Raw genomic sequence first — 21,645 nt, 5'->3', positions numbered from 1 at the left:
TTAAAAATATTGAATTTTTCAGATGATAAACACAATTCACATAAATAGACAAAATGTAAATTTATACTATAAATTATTATTCCCTCAAATTCTATATTATAATAAATATTTTTATTATAATTTTTTATTATATTTATTATTATATTATACATTTATTTATTTTATTATATATTTTTTCTATATTTTTATTATTAGATCAATAAAATGAATTAAAAACTTGAGATAAATTTATTCAATCTTGTTTTTTTACTTAAAAATATTTGATTTTTAAGATATTTATTGAATTAAATATCAAATATCGCGCCATAATAATTAATATACTTATAATTTGTTTCATGACAATCAATCAAATTTAAAATCATGAGCATAACATAGTTTGAAGACTAATTCTATGTAATATATTTTTATATTAAAAGAAAGCTTTTATATCAAAATATTTCAATATAATTATATATTTAGTTTTTGCTATAATTCTTATAACGATTATATATGTTTCTGTAATATATGTAAGCAATTGATTAATTGATTTTTCTGTTTTAAAATAATTATTTATTAAATAATGACAGAACCAATTTCAACATCAGAAAAATCAAAAAAAATTAATGTAATAAGTAAACAAACAATTCATCAAATTTGTTCTGGCCAGGTAAGATAACCTATAAATATTTAATTTTTAAATATTAATATTATTTTTTTCTTAAAATATTTATATGTATTAGAATATTAAAAAATTTATAAATTAAAAAGGAATAGATTAATGTAAAAAAATAATTTTTCATATATAGTAATAAATATTTTATAATATATAAATACAAATTCCATATAAATGAAATTTTTTAATTTCATAATCTTTTTAAAAATTAATTTTAAATTATATTATTAATTAATATAATAAGATATAATAGAAATCAATATTATAAATAATTTTGAAATTATATTAATTTGAAAAAAGTTTGTTAAGTGAAGATTTCATTATAAAGATCCATGAATTTATAAATATTTTATCATTATATAATTTATATAATTACAATTTTTGATAAAAAAATTATAAAATATAAAAATTATTACTTTTATTTGCTTATTTTTATTTATATATAAATATATATACATATATTTTATTTATTTTATATATTTTGATAAATTATTATGAATTATTAATTCATTTGATATGAAGAGTTTAAATATTTTTTTTCAATATAATTCTTTAAACGAAATATATATATAATATCTGATTTTATTTTTGAATTATAATTAATTTTATTTATATTGTAATATAAATTATAAAGTTTATGTATTTTTTCAAAAAATTGCTGAAGTTGCTGAAGTTTCTATATTTTCTATAAGAAGACATTCTATTTTATATATAAATATATATAAATACATATATATAAATACATATACATATATATAAATATGTATATATGTATATATAAATTTTTTTTAGGTGGTTCTTGATCTTGCAACTGCTTTAAAAGAACTTGTGGAAAATAGTTTAGATAGTAATGCTACATTAATTGATATTAAATTAACAGATTATGGGAAGACATGTATTACTGTCAGTGATAATGGAAGTGGTATCTTAGAACAAGATTTTGAAGGATTAGGTATATTTATAAATATATATTATATAATTTATATATCGTATTATAAATATAAATATATATATATATATATATATATATATATATATATATACACATACACACTCTCTCTCTCTATTATTATAATTTATATATTTTTCATTAAAAATATTAAAAATTTATAATAATAAAATAATCTTTAATTTAAAACTTAATTAACTTGAGAAATGATTGAAAAACATCCAAAAAAAAAAAGAAAAAGAATTTAAGAAAAGGTATAAATTATAGATAATATAAAATATATATAATGCATTGCATAACAATGATTTTTAAATCAATTTAAAGAATTATTAGAAAAATTGATGAATAATATTGATTAATTTTTTTTAGCAGAATTATTATATTCAAAATATCTTTCTTTTTTAAGAAAAAAAGAATAAATTAATCTTTTTAAATGAATTTTTTAATTTTTTAATACATTAATTAATATAACTCATTTTTCTGTATAGAAATAATTAATTAAAAATATTGATATTAAAAAAATATTTAAAAAATATTTAATAATTATTAATATTAATAATATTAAATTATTAATTTTTTTAATATTTTGGGAATATTTTATTTATTTTTTTATTCTAAACAATCATTAAATCAAAGAAATAATATTTTTAAATTTAAAAATTTTTATCATCCAAATTTTTTTTTAATTTATTCAAAATACAGATATTGTTAAATACGAGGGAAATTATGATTAACATAAAAATAGAAGGAAAAAGTATAAAAAATCAATTTTGATTTAAGATTTATAAAGATTTGAAAATGTATATTATGAAAAATATCATATTAAGAAAATAAATATAAAAAGCTTTAGATTTATTAGATCTATCAGTCTTATAGTATTGTTATTAAACATTAAAAAAAATTATTTGTAAAAAAAAGACTATATAAAATTAATCTTGATTTTAAAATTTAAAATGTATTTAAAATTTTGATGTATTTATAGATTAAATATCTATAATCATTTTATTAGAAAATAATATCAAAGTTTTAATAATTCTTCATTTGATTTTATTTACAATGAGCTAAGAAATTAAATATGCAGTAAATCATATATGTCTATGCATTTCTACGATATTTATTATATATATATATAGTGTGTGTGTGTGTGTGTGTGTATGTGTTGATGAAATAGCAGAAAATTATAGATAAAAAAAAATATATCAGAATTTATTAGAAATAATAAAATCAATATCTACAAAAATGACAACACGATTATCACATAAATCAATTTAACAATCAATTAATATTGCAATTTAATTTTTTGGCAAAGATGGACACAATGCTCGATTTTATTCACTAAATTTGCATATAATAGTTTGAAATTAAAATTAATTATATAATAATAATAATAATAATAATAAGAGATCTTATAAAATTCATTACATTCAAAAACTCTGATTAAATAACATATTATAATGTATATATATATTATTTAATGAAATTTTTGCCATTGCTACAAGTTACATTTGCAAACATTTTGTGGAGTACTTTTATTTATAAATAATTTTCAGAAATAAAAATGGTATTTTTAATATTTTTGTTGAAAAATTCAATTAAACATACTTCGTCATCATAATTTCATCATATTTATACATGGAATTTTATAAATAATGATTTTTATAAATTTTTTTCTTGAATTAATTCTTATTCGATGAACTATCCAATGCAACAATTTGTTCTTCTTCATATCAATGGATATGGCAACAATCTTTTATATATGAATGGGAATATTGCAATATCAATACTTGATTTGTTGATTTGTTTTACAAGTTTTTGTGTACATAGCCATTCATTAATGTTTATTGAATTCTGATATATTTCATGGCTAATTTATAATTTTCTTTTACATCGTCAATAATACGTAAAATTAATCAAATTTTTTTGTAAACTGTTTTTTTTTATTCTTAATATTTATTCTCAATATTAAGAATAAATTAACTGATTAAAATTTCAAAATATAGAAAATGACTAAATTAACAGTCTCATATTAACATTTCATTCTTTCAATCTAGAGAGAGAATAATGAATAAGAAATATGCATCTTGTAGCTCGTACATATTGTAATCGAAAAATTATAACGAAAAATTTCACTTAACTAATTTTAATTAAAAGAATATATAAATATATATATAAAAATAATAGATGGACAATATGATTTATTGTATTTGCTGTTTTCATTTAAATATTAATATATTGCAAATATATTAGTCAATTTAAAAATTGTTAAAATTTTAATTTTTAAAAAAAAAAGTTAAAATTTGATTTATGATTTCTGAAACTTTTTATCTTAATAATGAAAAAAATAATAATATTATTATGATAAATATCAATAATTCAATATATATTCTTAAGATATCAATAACAATTGAATATAAATGGAACTACAAATTTTTCTTATTTAAAGTTATAAAATATTGTTAATGATTATTTATGGATTAATGATTAAATATTTGAGATTAAATATTTTGAATATTTTAAAATATTCAAAATCATTAAATATTAATAGCATAAATAGAAGTGATTGAAGTAACCATCATAGTTCTTCAATAAAATTTATTCATTTTTATTTTAAATAATTATAAATAATGCTTTTAATAATTATATATATATGTATAATATATCTTAATTTGATAATTTCGAAAAAGTAAAAACTAATCACTTTTATTCATAAACAATCATTTTAATAATATTATCGATATATTAATAAAAAAATTCTCAATAAGATATCCTTGATATCAATAATTGATAATTATTATTTTAAAATATAATGAAATCAAAAAAAAATTGAATTTGAATTTGAATGAACTATTTTTTATGAATGTCCACTAATCCAGATATACAATAGATGAAAAGAAGACTACAATATAGTCAATAAAGGAGTAGATATTACAATTTTCTTTACATTGATTTTCTTAATATTCATATTTTATATAATTAATATGAGCTGTTATTTATTATGAGTTATAATTGATTATTTGATAATATAGATTAGGACGTTTAAGTTGTTGAAAAATCAGAAAAAAATCTTCTTAAAAAAATATTCTTAATATCAACAAATTTTATGGAATTATTCTTTTGAAAAAAATAGATTTATATTACATGATTAGCATGAAATTATAAAAATGGAAAGAAAAAGAAAAACGGAATGGAAAATTTTAAATTCTAAATCTAAAATTTTAATTTTGAATTTTTATTAACTTTCAGAATATTAATAAAAAATTTTTGATTAAATATATAAAATTCTGTTTATACAAATATAACTAATACAATTGTTTTTATAAATAGTCATCGAGGATCAACATCACCAATAATACGTAATAGCAATAATGATTAACTTCTATAGATGTTTTACATAAAATATTAGCAACATTATGATCATTTTAGCATAGCTGATTATTTGCAGAATGAGAAAGAAAATATATTATAGCCTAAATTAAAACTATTTTTCTATTTTTATATAACAATACGATTATTAATCTTACTGCATAATAAAAAAAAAAAATCTTCTTTAACCAATTCTAAAAATATTATTTAATAGTTTATTTTAAATTTATTATTATTAATATTATTAATATTTATTAATAATATTAATAATATTATTATTAATATTTTTAATAATCTGTAATAAATATATATATAGTGTTTAATATATATATGTATATATTTAATACAAATATGCATATATTTATTACGAATAATGAATATTCTTATATTAAATTGATAAAATATTTATTAATGTTTATTAAAATATTTCTTGATTGAAATTATCAATATAATCAATATAATCAGTCCTATTTGATACACTTTATTAAAATTTTTAACTTTTAACTTTTTAATTGTTATTATTATTAAATTATATCTTCTATTCTATTTTCTATTGCCGACGAATAAAATGTTAATTATAACTACTATATAAGCAAAATTCAATATATTATATTTTTTATGTTATAAATTTTTCATTAATATCTAGGAAAAAAATAAATTTTTAGATTTAGAGTATACCTTCGTCAACTTCAAATTTTAGATTAATTCAAAGTATATGCTTTTTGAAAATATAATTTTTTATTGACCATTGTCCAACGAAGAAAATTTTTTGTTTTATTTTGTGATATCCATTAGATGATTCTAGTAATATTTTTTATTTTAAACGTGAATCTAAAATCAAAAATGTTCCATTTATTAGTTTTTGAAAAATTTTTTACGAAATTAAAAATATTATAATTTTCAATTCAATCTTTTGCTGTTATATATATATATATATATATATATATGTTTTCAGCTTTACGATAAAGTACTTTTATGGTATGTTTATTTTCTACAGAGATTGAAATGTTTTCTGAAATAACTTTTTCAAATTATTATAAATAATTTATTATAAATAAATTTTATTTATTTATTTATAATTTTCGTTATTATTATATTTATAAATACAATATAATATTTATAAATATAAATATAATATATTTATATTATTATTATTATATTTATAAATACTATAAAACAAGATTCGAAAACAAGATCAAATAGGATGGATTTATTTTATTGTTTATATGTTTATTGTTTATAAATTTATCTATGCAATTCCTTGATGCGACTAAATTATACATATACTAACTAAATATTAGATTTGAGTTTATTAGAATTTCGTAACAGAGCATTTTTAAAATTATCGTCTTTTGAAAAAAAAGAAAAGGGTTAATAATAAATTATTTATATTACATTATATTAAAAACAAAAATTTGATATTTATAACAGAAAAATAAAAGGAAAAAAATGTCATTATTAACAAAAAATATTTTCGTATGCATATACTATTATAAATATTGATAAATTTTTATAAATAATAATAATCTTTTCTTTCAAATATATCTGACTGATTGATCGCTAACTATATGTATATAAGTATAAAAAGAATTTTGTATTTTATATTTAAAAATTACCGAAATCAGAGAGAAGATAACTTTACGATAACTCTATTCTTTTTTTGGGAAAATGATTGTTTTTTTTTTTTTTAATTTTTTGAAATTTAAACAGCAAAAGAGAAGAAATTTTTTTTATATATTATCTAATTCAATGATTCTCAATTTGTGGATCATTATCTCATATTCTATATGAATATCAAGATACTTCTCAGTTGAAAAATAATGATAGTTTATGATTATTTTGAAAATATATTTTGTAAAATATTCCATTTTCATTCTTATTTTTAAAATTAATTTAAAATTATTATTATTATATTTGAATTTTTTCTTATTTTATTATAAAAACCTTTTATTCATTTAGAAAAATTATAAATTATTTAGAAAAAAAATTGATTATTATTAGTTGTTATTATAAATTTAAAAAAACTAACATTTTTAATTCAATTGTAATCCAATTTTCTCACAAATATATGTATATACAAATCAAATTATATAAAATTATAATAATAATAAATTGTATAATTGAATGAAACAAAATAAAGAAAGTAGAAAAATAGATTTTTATAATTATGTATTCAATTTTATATTTTGCATTAAAGATATTCTATCTTATCTTTTTAATATAAGATAATAACGTATTTTTAAATATAATTCTTAAAAAACAAAAAAATTTCAAATATTTTAAAAATATAATGAAATGAAAAAATAATAAATATATGATAAATATATAACTCATCACTTGCGATCATAAAATATTTTTTTTTTCTTCATTAATTCAGAGCAATCTAAAACGTTATTATTAAACAAAACATACATCACATATAATACATCATAGATTTGAAAATTCTTATTACAATACATTAAACAAAATCTAAATTATTATTAGATTAATTTAATCTTTATTTAAAATATTAAAAGAATAAATATCAATTTTATTAATAATAACATTATAATTTTATTAAAAAATAATAGAAAAAACATTTGTATTTTTAATATTATTTTGAGAGTTTTAATTATCGCAATTTATACTAAAAAGAGATTAAGAGATTAATTAACTTTGTATATTATCTTTTTCTAATAGATTTGAAATGATTTAAAAATTATAAATACTATTACATTTTGTAATAATGTCATATTATATTAATATATTATATCATATTACTATAGTATATCATATTATATTAGTATATTATACACTAATATATTATTAGTATATATATGTATGTATATATATATATTATAATTTTATAATATATATATTTTATTTTACAGGATTAAAACATCATACTTCTAAACTTCGAGAATTTTCAGATTTAACAGAAGTGAATACTTTTGGATTTCGAGGAGAAGCTCTTAGTTCACTTTGTTCCTTAGCTGAATTAAGTATCATTACAAGACATTCTACAAATGAACATGGTTTTAAACTACAATTTGATTATAATGGTTTGCTAGAAAAAAAAGAACCATGTGCAAGAGAAGTAGGAACAACTGTACATGTAAAAAATATATTTAAGTGTCTTCCTGTAAGAGTAAAAGAATTTCAAAGAAATCTTAAAAAGGAATATATTCGTGCTATTCAAATATTATACAGTTATTGCTTGATTTCTACTGAAACAAAAATAACGTGTACTAATTCTATCTCAGGCAAAGCTTCTAATCTTGTAGTTAGTACTGTTAATTCTAGTAGCATTTTAAATAATATTAATATAATATTTGGCAAAAAATCTTCAAATGGACTTATTAAAATTGAATTATTACCGCCTGATGAATTGACATTACAAGAATACAATTTACCAAATAATATAATTGTAGATTTTGAATGGGATTGCTATATTAGTAGTTGTGAGCATGATGTTGGACGTTTTACTTCTGATAGACAATTTTTTTATATAAACGGTCGACCATGTGATTTAATAAAAATTAGTAAATTAATAAATCAAATTTATCACAAATATAATAGTAAACAATATCCGTTCATTTTTCTGAATTTAAAATTAAATAAATATTCAACTGATATTAATGTTACTCCAAATAAAAGAATTATTTTTTGCACACAACAAAATTTAATATTAGCAACTTTAAAATATAGTTTAACATCTAAGTGGGATAAATTACAAGGAAATATGACTATAAATCCTTTATCTAAATTAAATTTTGGAGTAAAAAGAACAATTTCACCTACAAATGAAGATCGATCAATAAAAAGATTGCATAAATTAAATAAAATATCAGATACAAAATATATAATAAAACAAAATATACAGTATGATAATGAAAATAAAATTATTCAATATGATAATTCACAAAATAATATATCATATGAGATAAAAATATTAAATAGCATAGAAATGTCAATAAGTATTTTAACAATAAAACAAAAACTTCAAGAAAAACAAAATATTTTGCCGAAATATGCGACTTCAAATACAACAATCAAATTTAAGGCAAAAATGGAAGCAAATGAAAATTCAAAGGCTGAGAATGAATTGAAAACACAATTAACAAAAGATTCTTTTTTCAAGGTTATAGGTTTATATTTTATTAAATTATATAAATTTTAATTTATTTTTTATTATTTTGTAAAAATTTTTAAGACTAAAACAAGAATATATTATAGATGGAGATTATAGGTCAATTTAATCTTGGTTTTATAATAACACGTTTAAAAGAAGATCTTTTTATTATTGATCAACATGCTAGTGATGAAAAATATCGTTTTGAAAAACTCAGTAATGAAACTCAATTAAAAACTCAAAAATTAATTATTCCTAAATTTTTAAATATTTCTGCAGTTAATGAAACAATATTAATTGAACATCAAAAAACATTTGAAGATAATGGTTTTTTTTTTAAAATAAATTCTAAAGGTAAATAATATAATAAATTTAGACTGTTCACTCATATACAAAATATATAATAATATATAATAAAAATAAATAATAATTTCAAATATTTTATACTTTAGCTGAATCTGGTCATCGTGTTCAACTCACAGGAATACCAGTTAGTGGTTATTGGCAATTTGGACAAGAAGATATTGAAGAATTGATTTTTCTTATTAGAGAAGCTGGTGTAGAAAATAAAGAAAAAAGTATATTTCGTCCAAGTCGAGTAAGACAAATGCTAGCATCAAGAGCTTGTCGTGGAGCAGTTATGATTGGTAAAGCTCTCAATAATAGTGATATGCAAAAATTAATTGCTCAAATGGCACAAATGAAAAATCCTTGGAGTTGTCCTCATGGTAGACCAACAATAAGACATTTATTATCATTAAATCTTATATACTAATAAATCATATATTTGTATTTTATGTATTATATTAATATTTTCATTTTTATTAGTATTATTATATATATTTGACAAAAATAGAAAATTTTATAAAATGAATAAGAAAATTGATTATTTTAGTTTTGTTTTATATTTTATATTATGATTATCTCATATATTACTCTAAGAACTTTTATATTATCATATGAATTCATTTCTCCATTCATAGTATTCAAGCAATGTCCTCATTTAATTTGCTCCAAGATCAGATATTAAACAAATAACTAGTTAATTCAAAAGTAAAAAAATATATCTATGATTAACAAATAAAAAATTATTTAAATTAATAAAATAAAAATTTATTTAATCAAAATTCAAAAATTTTTTAATGATAAAAGATATTAAAATAAAATTATCAATATAATAAAAAATAAAAAATTTAAAGAATTCTACAAATTGAAATAAAATTAAAACGAATTAATAATTAATGTATGAAAAATAATATTTTAATAATAGAAAATTATTATTAAATTATTTTTCAAATTATAATTTAATTTTGTATTAGAAATAAAATAGCAATAAAATAAATTTTATATTTATGACTATTCTCATCCCGTTTTATTTAATGGAAAATTAAATTATTTATAGCTTAATAAATAAATTTTAATCAATATTTTTAATCAATTTTATATTTATTTTAATATTTTTAATGTTTTAATAATCCAGAATTATATAATTTTTCAAGCTTTTTATTTAATTCTGAAGAACCAAGTAATAAAGTAAAACATGAAAAAATGCATTCTTAAAAATATTTTCTTACTTAATTATGAAGTCAATATAAAAAATAATTATAGAAATTATTTTATAAATATTATATTCTTAAAAAAATAGATTTATTATACACTAATTGTACGAAATACGTTAAATCCTGAATGAGCTGTTGATATTATAGTACCAGAACATTGAGGATGCCAATGTAATTCTTTTATATCAGTCTGACCTTGATGTATAAATAACAACTGTGGTGGCAATTTCTTTAATTCATTATGTTCTATCTCTTCTAATTCATCAGCTTCTACTGATAAATCCCATTGAGCAATTTGATCATCAGCTCCACCAGAAGCAAATACAGTGGCTTCTTGAGGATGCCATTCTAGTGTTGTAACAGGTGCAATATGTTGTTTAAATATAGCTAATGGACTTGAACCATTAGAACCAAATTGACGTAAATCCCATACACAAATCAAACCATCATCACCACCAGATATAAGAAATTGAGTTTCTTTATGATTCCATGAAATAACATTAATATCAGCAGTATGTGTACCAAATGCTGTTAACATACAGGCAGATTGTGGACTTGCTCTTGTATCCCAAATTTTAATACTGTTATATATAAAATTTATATAAAAATTATATAAAAATATATTAAGAACATATAATATTAAAAGCAATAAAATATATATTAATTTAGTACAAATTCAATAAAAATTTATAAAAACTTTTATAAATTTAATTAAAATCATACCTTTTATCAACAGAACATGAAGCAAGTACATGTCTTTCATTTGGTGACCATTGAATATCTTCAACACTATATGGTGCATGTGAATTATAAGGTCTTTGATCCACATGCCATGTTGCAGAATTATCATTATCATTAATGTTCCATATATGGATATTACCCTTACAATCACCAGAAGCTAACATGCCTATTTCTGTTGAACACCAATCAAGTCCATATCCTTCTGAAAGATGTCCTTTAAAACTAAATAATGGTTTGATGTTTTCATCATTTTTTTCATATTTTTTACGATATGTACGAAGTAATTCATCATTATCAAGTGCATTTAATTGTTTATCTAAATTCCAAATATGTACACGACCTAATTCGCTCCAACTTGCTGCTAAAGTTGTTTTGCCAATTCTTGTATATCTATTGAAACAAAATATATTTTAATTAATAATTTATTTATCATTCATACAATAAAGTTTTTAAATAATATATATAATAATAACAGTTTAAAGTTATAAACTTAAAAAAATAAAAATTAAAAAAATTAAAAATATTTCTGTAGTCTTTTAATATATGTTTTTCTTTTTTGCTTTCAAATTTTATATGATATAAGTTTTTTTGAATATTGAATAATAACTTATTCAGTTTTTTCTACTCGTATAATTATTTTTTTATTATATTATAATTATATATTATAATTAATTTTTTCATTTATTCTTTAAGCATGTGACCACTTATTTTTTTCCATTTTCATTGTATTAGCAAAAAAATATCTAGATAAAAATACTTTTATTCTTATTTAAATGTTTATTTTTATTCTATTCAATTTATAAATATAATCTTTTATAATCTTACAATTATTTTTATAATGATGTTAATATATTCTTAAGATATATAGGTTCGATTTTAGACTAAAATAGACATAAAAGTTGATATATAAAAATCATTAAGATTTATTTGTTAAATTATAACCAATTTATTAATGAAGCAAAACAGAAATAGAATGAGAAGACATTGTTTTACTTCATACTAAATTTAAATTTTTAATAGATAATTTATAATCATATTTTTGTTTTTTTCTTGTCATGTTTTTTTTGATTCAGTTATAATTCAATATTCACATTTAATTTAATCTTATTAAGAATAATTTCATAGGATTTATTTTTTCTTTAGATTTAATCCAATGCTTTGCCATTGTTTATTCTATATCTTCTTATTACTTTATCTACTTATCTATAATTTTTTACTTACTTATTACTTTATCTTATCTATAATTTTTTATTCAACTTAATGTCAACTTTTTCTTATCTATTATTTTTTTTTTTTAATTTCCTTATATCAATCAGCCATTTATTATTTTCATCTAATGCACTTTTCTATACAAAAATTTACAAATTATTTGATTACTATATTATTTATCTTCTTTTTATTTTCATATTTTTTTTATTCCTTTTATTTTTTTTATTTTACTTATTATATCTTATTAATTTATCTTTTAGCATGTTTTCTTTCTTTCAATCAATTTATTTTTTATATATTATATATTTATATATATAATTTATATATCATAATATTTTATTTAATCATTAAATTTTCTATATTTTTCTTAATTGTTAATTAGTGTTTTCCTAATTTTTTCTAATAACACATATATTAGTTAATAATATTTTATATTCTATTTTATAATATATTTTATTTCCTAAAAAAATTATAATTAAAAAATATAAAAAAGTAATAAAAATATATATTTACCTAATTCTATTGACACAACCTTGATGCTTTATTGGTGCAATAGACATTTTTGGTTTAATTTGATCTTCATCATTTAATTCATCATCATCTGATTCATCATCAGAATCGTCCTTTATATCATACAGATTTTCCATTTTCATAACAAGAAGATTATTAATATGTGTTTTAGCAGCTTGAGTTCCAGCCACAAGATACATGCTTAATGGATAATTTTCTCTGTTATTACCTAAATTATCTAAAATTATATCAAAACTAAGACAAGGAGCACCAGATTGTGCATGATGTAACATTCGATATGCTGTTTTATCCACCACAAGTTCTTCTTCTTTTTTTAAAGGTTTTCCAGGAAGATATATTTTCTTCTTTTGTACTTCATCATTTCCTGCAGAATCTTTGTCACTATCATTGCTATTTTCTTCTATATTCTCATCAATCTCTTGCATTGATTCACATTCCATTTTTTTTTTTTACAAATTTCTTTATACAAAAAAAAATAATATCTTAAAAAGAATAGTAAAAAAAATATTTGAATAATTAAACATTTATAAAAAAAAATTAACCTAACCTTTTATATGGGAAATAATATAGCAACATATAAAAATATAATAAACATTTTCTCATATTAGCATTTATAATTTTTAATGTAATATATTATCTAAAAAAAATGAGATGTTGTATGAAATTTATTAATAGATTTTTAGAAATTTACCTCTTCGTAATACCAATGCACGTGATGACAATGTCCGAAAACGCAAGGTTTATATATATATATATGAAACTGACTACTTCGCTCAAATTTTTGGAATACTCTTTCATTGCATTTTATTGGCAACTTTTTGTGCGAATCAATATGGAACAATAAAAATTAATGACATTAATAACAGTAAAATTATAATAACATTTAAGTAATGACATTTGAAAAGTTATAAAAAATTTAAATATAATTATAAAAAATGAAATTTAAAAAATTCATGATATAATCACATATTTATATTTCATTTTACATTAAATAGTTTTCGTACTAATGTTCTTTTATTGACATATACAAAGTAGTATAAAATAAAATGCTACAAGCTGTTTTCTCAGAAGACAGAATACAAAATTAATCTTTTGTAACAAATTTTTCTAAGATAAATATTAAGGAAAAAAGAGAATATTCCATAGATAAATTTTTTAAATGATAAGTATTTATAAATGATAGTTTTTTTGTTCTTTAGATGATTCTATTTGATAAATTTTTTTATCAAATTAAATAATATATATAAGAATATGATAAAATAACTCTTAATATTTTTTTTTTTTTTTTTTGCTTTTTTTTCACTTTAATAAAGAAAAAAAAATTTTTTTCCATAATTCTATAATTATGTATAAAATAAAAAGATAGTTTTATTAAACATTAATTAGTTGATTATTTATCTAGTTATCTATCTATCTCATATTAGGAAACAAAAATACATAATCTTTCACTTAAAAAGTTTAAAGATTTTCTTTTTTTTCTTTAAAAATTACCTGACAAATTTGTGCACTAAAGAATTGCTATTTAATTCAAGAAAAAAATGAAGTTAATATCTTCATTAATTTTTGAGAAAACAACTTGAAATAGTTCATTTGGACTACTCTATATAGAGAAAAATTTTACTTTTTTTATAATTCTAAACAATCCTTACTATAATTTTTGAAAAGATTCAGTCTATAAACTATTAATCATAATATGTAAAATGTTGTAATTGTTACATGAACAAATTCAAAGCATAATCATATCAATAAATTTTTTTTTTCAAAACAAATTCTTGAAGTACAGATATGTGTTTCATTATGAGATTTTATAACATTCTTTGAATATATTTAAACAATATGAGAGAAATATTTTAATTACGGAACTTGTTTTTTTACATAAAACACCATCCACTTTACGTATGAAAATTATGTACTTATTTATGTATGAAATATTTCCCTGAAATTATAATAAAAGTAAGAACTAAGTTGAAAAAACTGCTTCTTATGGACCAGTTTTTAATTAATTTATATGAATAAATATAACATTAATGATAAGAAAGAAAATAATGATTGCAATTAATAATGATGATAATGATAATGATAATGATAATAATAATGATAATGATAATGACAATGATAATGATGATGATAATAATAATAAAATAATAACAATAATATAAGAATAAAAATTAATAATAATAATAATAATAATAATAACAACAACAACAACAACAATAACAATAATATAATAAAAATTAATAATAATTATGATAATAATAATAACAACAACTATATAACAACAACAATAATAATGATAACAATAACAATAATAATAATAATAACAATAACAATGGTGGTGCTGGTGGTGGTGGTGGTGGTGGTGGTGGTGATGATGATGATGATGATGATGATGATGATGATGATGATGATGATGATAATAATGATAATAATAATAAGAATAAGAATAACAACAACAACAATAATATTAATATTAATATTAATAAAAATAATAATAATAATATCTGTAGTATAATAATAATATTAATAGTAGAATAGCAATATTAATGATAATAGTAATAGTAATAGTAATAATAGCAATAATTATATAATAGTAGCACTAGTAGTTATAGTAACAAAGTCCACCGAGATTTTACTATAAATAAAGATTAAAGAATGGAAAGAAAAATAAGAAAAAGAGAATGTACATTTTAAATATAAAATATAACTTTTTTAATTGTTATAACTATATGAAAGAAAAGGAGTAGTAACAAATATCTAACACAATAGCAATTGTTCACGCAAATGGATGGTATTTAATATTAGCTATGTTTGTTTAAATGAGGATTGTTACTAGAATTATTCATTAATTGAATAGATGTTACAGTGGTATGTGAATGGTGAGATGGTGAAATATTAGGATTATGTCGAGGATTAGTATTGTGGAGGCTGTGTATATAAGAACGTTGGACGGGCTTGTGCTGAGCAAGCTGAAGCAAGGCTTCTGGTATAGAGAACCATTTTCGTTTTCGACCAATAGTGCGTGAATCTTCCCATTCTGGCAATTCTTCGGTTACTCTCATAACCCACACTTGTGTTCTATGTTTATGTTCCACATTCTAAAAAAAAAATTATTTTAACAACTTTTTCTTTTATGTTAAATATATTAGTGTTTTTCTTATATATTATGTTTTATATGTTTTATATGTATTAAACAAATATATATATTTTATATGAAAACATTAATACCTCAAATATACCAAGACATCTGCCTAATTGTCCTAAAACACCAGCCTCTTCTCGAACTTCTCGCAATGCTGTTACTGCAGGTTCTTCCTCCGGTTCAACACCTCCACCAGGTACTATCCAACTATCAGGTCTACGACTGGATGTAACCAAAAGTACCTATATCATAAATTAAATAAAAATTTATTTATACCTATTCATAGAAATGTAATAATAAAATAACTGATGTTAAAATAGAAATATACATTAACGAAGGGAAAAATATCAAGTGCCATCTGCTGGCTTACCTCATCTTCAAGATCGTTTTTAACGCAGATACATGCAGCTCTACGTCTATAACCTTCTGAATCGTAAATACGGATTGAATTTGGTTTTTCCTTGACCATGATCGATTATTAAAGTTACAAAATTATTCCATAAATTCATATTTGTCAGACGGCCAGATAGGCCAATCTGTATGCTTGCATTATTTTAATATTGTTTGAAGCCGACATATCATCGACATAGAATTAGTTAGTGAGCTTTAATTGCTCACATAATTAATTTAATAGTCTATCTTTCGTCCGAGTGAAAGGACGACTTTCTGCTTAAACAATGCTATATCACGATAATGTTGTCCTTGTAGAAAATTGCTATAACCTCAAAACTTTTAAAGTATTCACTAGACAAGTAACTCCATCTGGTCTATGTTTTCAACATACGAATAAAGAGTGATCATTTAACTATATTTTACTTCAATCATACATAAATTTATAATAAATATAACTATATATTTTATAATGAAGTAAGTCTTTGAAATAATTAAATATAAATAAAACATACAATTGAAATTTTTCCTAAAAATATATTATTACTAAATTATTTCTATATAGATTTGTGTATATATTAAAACAATTTATATTAAATTTTAATATGTTTATTATTATTAAATATAACTATTATATATTATTTTTATTGTTTCTATTGTATCTAATTATATTTATTAAGGAATGAAAATATTCGTGAATAGATTTATTTATTTCTTAATAGATATATTCAGTTACATACATAATAGTTTATACAATACAAATAAATACAAGTAAATAATAAACTAATATTGGCAACATCGCTTTCACTAGATAGAAAATCTTATTTTAGATAAATAGAGAGTAATTTAAAATGTAAATTAATATAAATATAAAGAAATATATAAATTTTTGGGAGATTTAAAATTATAATTTAAATAAATAATTATTATTTTAAATACTTGTATTGATTTAAGTACATAAAAAATAAATTAAATCATTTTTTAAACAAAATTATCACTTTTAAATAAGTTGAACAAACATAAAAAAAAATAAGATTTTTATTTTTAAATAAAAGAGATTAAATAAATACATGTGTATATATAAATGAAAATCAATAATAACAAAAAAAATTAATCAATAGAAAATTTTTAAAATTAAATCGTATTATGTAAATATAGTGTTATGCTTTTAATGTATAAAGATAAAAATATAATAAAAAATTTAAAAAATATGTTTTTATATTCTTTTGTCAATAATCTTATGATTTATTCTATTTTTTTATTTTCGAATATAGATAATTTGTTAGTAGCTCAATTGTCCCATTTTATAAAGTAAAATGCTAGAAAAAACAATAAAATATGATATATTTTAAGTAAATAAAACATATTTTATATAAAATAATAAAAATAAATTATAATAAATAAAATATATTATTAATTCTTAAATAATAATATTAAAAGAATAATGTTTTTGGGAGATTTATGGAAATAATGTTTTCTATAGCATGTTGTCTATTTATAATTAATTGTTGTTTATTGATTATTTTTTATGTAATTGTTTAATAAAATATTTGAAAAAACAAAAAATAATTTGTTTAAAATAAAAAATCATACATTATATTACAAGAAAATGAATTATTATTATATATTATTTATTATTTATTATTAATTATATATTATTAAATAATAATTCTAATTTTACTGAAAATTTAAGTTAGAACAAAGATTATAGGTATATGTATACAGTTATATAAGATTATATAAGATTATATAAAATGCACATAAAAGGATTATAAAATATCTTTTTGAAAAAATGAAATTAAATCAAATTAATCAAACTTTTAACATTTTTAATATGCTGCAGATGATGTTGCAGGAATATTTTTTATAATAGAAAAATATAGCATTAAAAATGAAATACTTTTTGTAAAATTTTATTCTATTTTGTATTATTAAAAAAAGTTTGAAGTTAAATAAAAAAAAAGTTTAATAAAAAATAAAAATATAAACTATAAAAATAATACTAAAATAAAAACTTTGTATTGATTTCTTTAAAGATGTTTTATTAAAAAAATTGTTTTATGTATAATTCATGATTTTTTATATACTTATGAAGTTTCATAAAAAATATTAGAAATATTGATTTAGATAAATTTCTTTGTAACATAATATAATCAAGTAATATAATCAATTTTGCATCACTGCACATAATGTAGTAATTATCACTACATATTCAGAATATTAATATATTTGTTATAACATCTTTGAAAGATTAATTTTAAAAAAGATACATGATTTAAAAATAATTTACATTTTAATTTAAGTTTTTAAAAATCAATAGAAAATAAAAGAAATTATAAAAAAGTGATTTATTATAATTTTATAATTATAATACATTATAAATATAATATATAATATATATAATATATATAAAGTGATCTATACTGTTTTAAATTAATAATTTTATTATTCAAAGTTTTCATTTAAAATAATAGTATTTGCAAAATGCAAATATACTATTGCATCTGCAAAAAAAATTATGATCAATATGTTATATATTTTAAGCCATCCATCTTTTTCCTTTCATATTTTTCTAACTGTGATAATAATGATAATTTAAAATAGTTCTCATGTAAAATAAAATGCGATAAAAAAATTCATAAATTCATATTATTATATGTTTGTTTATTTTATTTTATTATATTTTATAAATTTTAACAACAATATTAATTATTATGTAATATAATTATATTAATTATAAAATTATAAATCATTTTAGTTTATTATATCATATTAACTTATAATATTAATATTAATATGTACAATATTAATAAAGATTTATTCTGAGAATTATTCTGAAAATGAAATATTGACATATTTATTGCTTATTCATATTTTACATACAATTATTTGGATAATAAATTTTATTATTTATTTTTTTTCTCAATTAACATTTTTTCAATTGACATTATATAAAATTGGTAAAATATAAAAATAATTCATAAGATTAATTTATCATAAAATTCTAACATAAAATAAAATTTGTTCTATATATATATATATATATATATATATATATATATATATATATATATATATATATATATATATATATATATATATATATATATATTCTATATAATATTTCATTCAAATGTTAAATTATGCAATTAAATATAATTTTGAATTTTTTTAAATGCTTTAATATTTTTGCATTTGGCACTCGATTCTCCATAATGTTTCTTTATTTATAAACTTCTTTACAATAATCATTTAATTCATTAATAATTATTTACATAATATTTATTTTCTAAGCAGTATAATATTTGTACGGAGAGTATAACTATTCTGTTCTACTTCTATCCAACCTCGTTAAATCAATATTTTGAATATCAATGACAAATGATATTATTTTTTATACCATAGTTCACATTCACATATAATTTTCTATATTATATATTATAATATATTCTATATTATATATTATATATTATATATTATAAAATAATTTATTATATCATATTAACTTATAATATTAATATTAATATGTACAATATTAATAAAGATATAATATATATATATATATATATATATATATGACTATCAATTTTTGTAACATTATCAAAATTTAAAATTAAAATCACAAATCAAATTCTTTTTTTGAAAAGATCATATTTGTACCAATTTTGTACTATTTTTGTAATTATGAAAGCGATTTAAGTCAAATATTTTTTATTTTATGTATATTATTTTTAATTTATTTTATGTAATATAGAATGATATTAATAATAAATCATTATTGATAATATTAATTATATTGATATTATAAAATAAATAAAAAATTCAACTTACATTATTTTCATAATATATATAAAAATATATTATTTATAAATTAATATTTATTTATATTTTTTAAATATAAAAAATTTATATAAATAATGTAATATAAATAAATATAGATATATATTTATATAGATAATTCATGAAAAATTTATACAAATAAGGTCAGACTTTGTTTTCAAGTAAATTAAGTTTGAAAATTTCTCAAATACAAGTAAAATTAGCTAATTCCTTATAGCATATGAATGAATTGTTGATAAAATATGATTTTAAATGTGTAAATAAAAATAAATAATATAAAATTAAATAATATAAAAATAATTAATATAATATAAAAATTGTAAAATTTCAAAAAATCGAAGAAAATGATTAAAAATTTATTGATTATATGACTCTTTGACTAAATAAATTCAATTTTGATTTTTTCAAAAAACAAACAAAGAATTTAAGCGATAAAATTTTTACTTTAAAATAAAACTTTCTTATTATTATATATTTTTTGTTTATTTTCATATATAAAAATATAATATTTAAAATATTTAAAAAATAACAAATATGTAACAAAATTCATTATCTTGTATCGAAAGATTTCTATTATAGCATTTAAAAAATTAATAAATAATTTGAAGCTAAAATAATAGAAAAAATTTTAAGAATGAATTTAAGGAATTCATAAAAATATTAAATTCAAACTATAAATTCTCAAATAAAAAATTTATTTTTTAGTTATTAATTGAGATTTTTTTAATATATAAGAGTTGTTTGAATTTCTAAACATTCAAAATTTATTCAATATAATATAATATTTTTATTTTTAATCTTAAAATCTTTAAAAATCTTTAAAAATTTGTATTTCAAAAAATTATATTGGTAAATACTAAAAAAAAAACATGAAGACAATTTATCTTCTTTATTTAAATTTATTAACATTATTAAATGATTCAGTAATTATAAATATTTTATTTTCATATTTAAATATTTATAATTAAATTAAATTATATATATATATAACATTATGTATGTTTATGTACATACAATTATGTAATATCTGGATTACAGTTGATCTAAAAATATAAATTTGATATTTTTGCTCCTATTTAATTATTGAGTATAATGGATTATAGAGTAAATGGAATAATTGAAGGAAAAGAAAATGGATAAAAATTTTATTAATTATATAAT

The 21,645-nt window shown here is 17.7% G+C and overlaps 3 protein-coding genes across 7 annotated transcripts; 1 reads left to right on the top strand and 2 right to left on the bottom strand.

Annotated features, from left to right (window-relative positions):
- The first annotated feature begins 307 nt into the window (after positions 1 to 307).
- Positions 308 to 9,957, top strand: LOC107992900 (mismatch repair endonuclease PMS2). Of its 2 annotated transcripts, none has more exons than XM_062072052.1 (5): positions 308 to 646; positions 1,445 to 1,604; positions 7,874 to 9,084; positions 9,180 to 9,429; positions 9,528 to 9,957. In XM_062072052.1, exons 1-5 carry the CDS (start codon positions 560 to 562, stop codon positions 9,848 to 9,850), a joined length of 2,031 nt encoding a protein of 676 aa, XP_061928036.1. In that variant the 5' UTR covers positions 308 to 559; the 3' UTR covers positions 9,851 to 9,957. The 2 variants fall into 2 exon arrangements, with proteins under 2 accessions (XP_061928036.1, XP_061928035.1); XM_062072051.1 differs by having other exon boundaries at positions 7,835 to 9,084.
- Positions 9,958 to 10,686: 729 nt separating this feature from the next.
- On the bottom strand, positions 10,687 to 13,947 carry LOC107992910 (glutamate-rich WD repeat-containing protein 1). 4 transcript variants are annotated; one of them, XM_017049029.3, is made up of 5 exons: positions 13,807 to 13,913; positions 13,663 to 13,752; positions 13,098 to 13,574; positions 11,358 to 11,765; positions 10,687 to 11,215 (listed from the first exon to the last, which is right to left on the bottom strand). In XM_017049029.3, exons 3-5 carry the CDS (start codon positions 13,553 to 13,555, stop codon positions 10,726 to 10,728), a joined length of 1,356 nt encoding a protein of 451 aa, XP_016904518.1. In that variant the 5' UTR covers positions 13,556 to 13,574; positions 13,663 to 13,752; positions 13,807 to 13,913; the 3' UTR covers positions 10,687 to 10,725. The 4 variants fall into 4 exon arrangements, with proteins under 4 accessions (XP_016904518.1, XP_016904517.1, XP_061928037.1 ...); XM_017049028.3 differs by lacking the exon at positions 13,663 to 13,752 and having other exon boundaries at positions 13,807 to 13,947; XM_062072053.1 differs by lacking the exon at positions 13,663 to 13,752 and having other exon boundaries at positions 13,098 to 13,597; positions 13,807 to 13,845.
- A 902-nt stretch (positions 13,948 to 14,849) lies between these two features.
- On the bottom strand, positions 14,850 to 18,205 carry LOC107992903 (diphosphoinositol polyphosphate phosphohydrolase 1). Its single transcript, XM_017049020.3, has 3 exons — positions 16,625 to 18,205; positions 16,341 to 16,496; positions 14,850 to 16,210 (listed from the first exon to the last, which is right to left on the bottom strand). The coding sequence occupies exons 1-3, from the start codon at positions 16,721 to 16,723 to the stop codon at positions 15,914 to 15,916; spliced, it is 552 nt and encodes a 183-aa protein (XP_016904509.1). The 5' UTR covers positions 16,724 to 18,205; the 3' UTR covers positions 14,850 to 15,913.
- Between the last annotated feature and the right edge of the window lie 3,440 nt (positions 18,206 to 21,645).

This window comes from Apis cerana, linkage group LG2 (genome assembly GCF_029169275.1).
Source record: "Apis cerana isolate GH-2021 linkage group LG2, AcerK_1.0, whole genome shotgun sequence".
Classification (NCBI taxonomy): domain Eukaryota; kingdom Metazoa; phylum Arthropoda; class Insecta; order Hymenoptera; family Apidae; genus Apis; species Apis cerana.
This window is presented reverse-complemented; position numbering and strand designations above follow the sequence as displayed.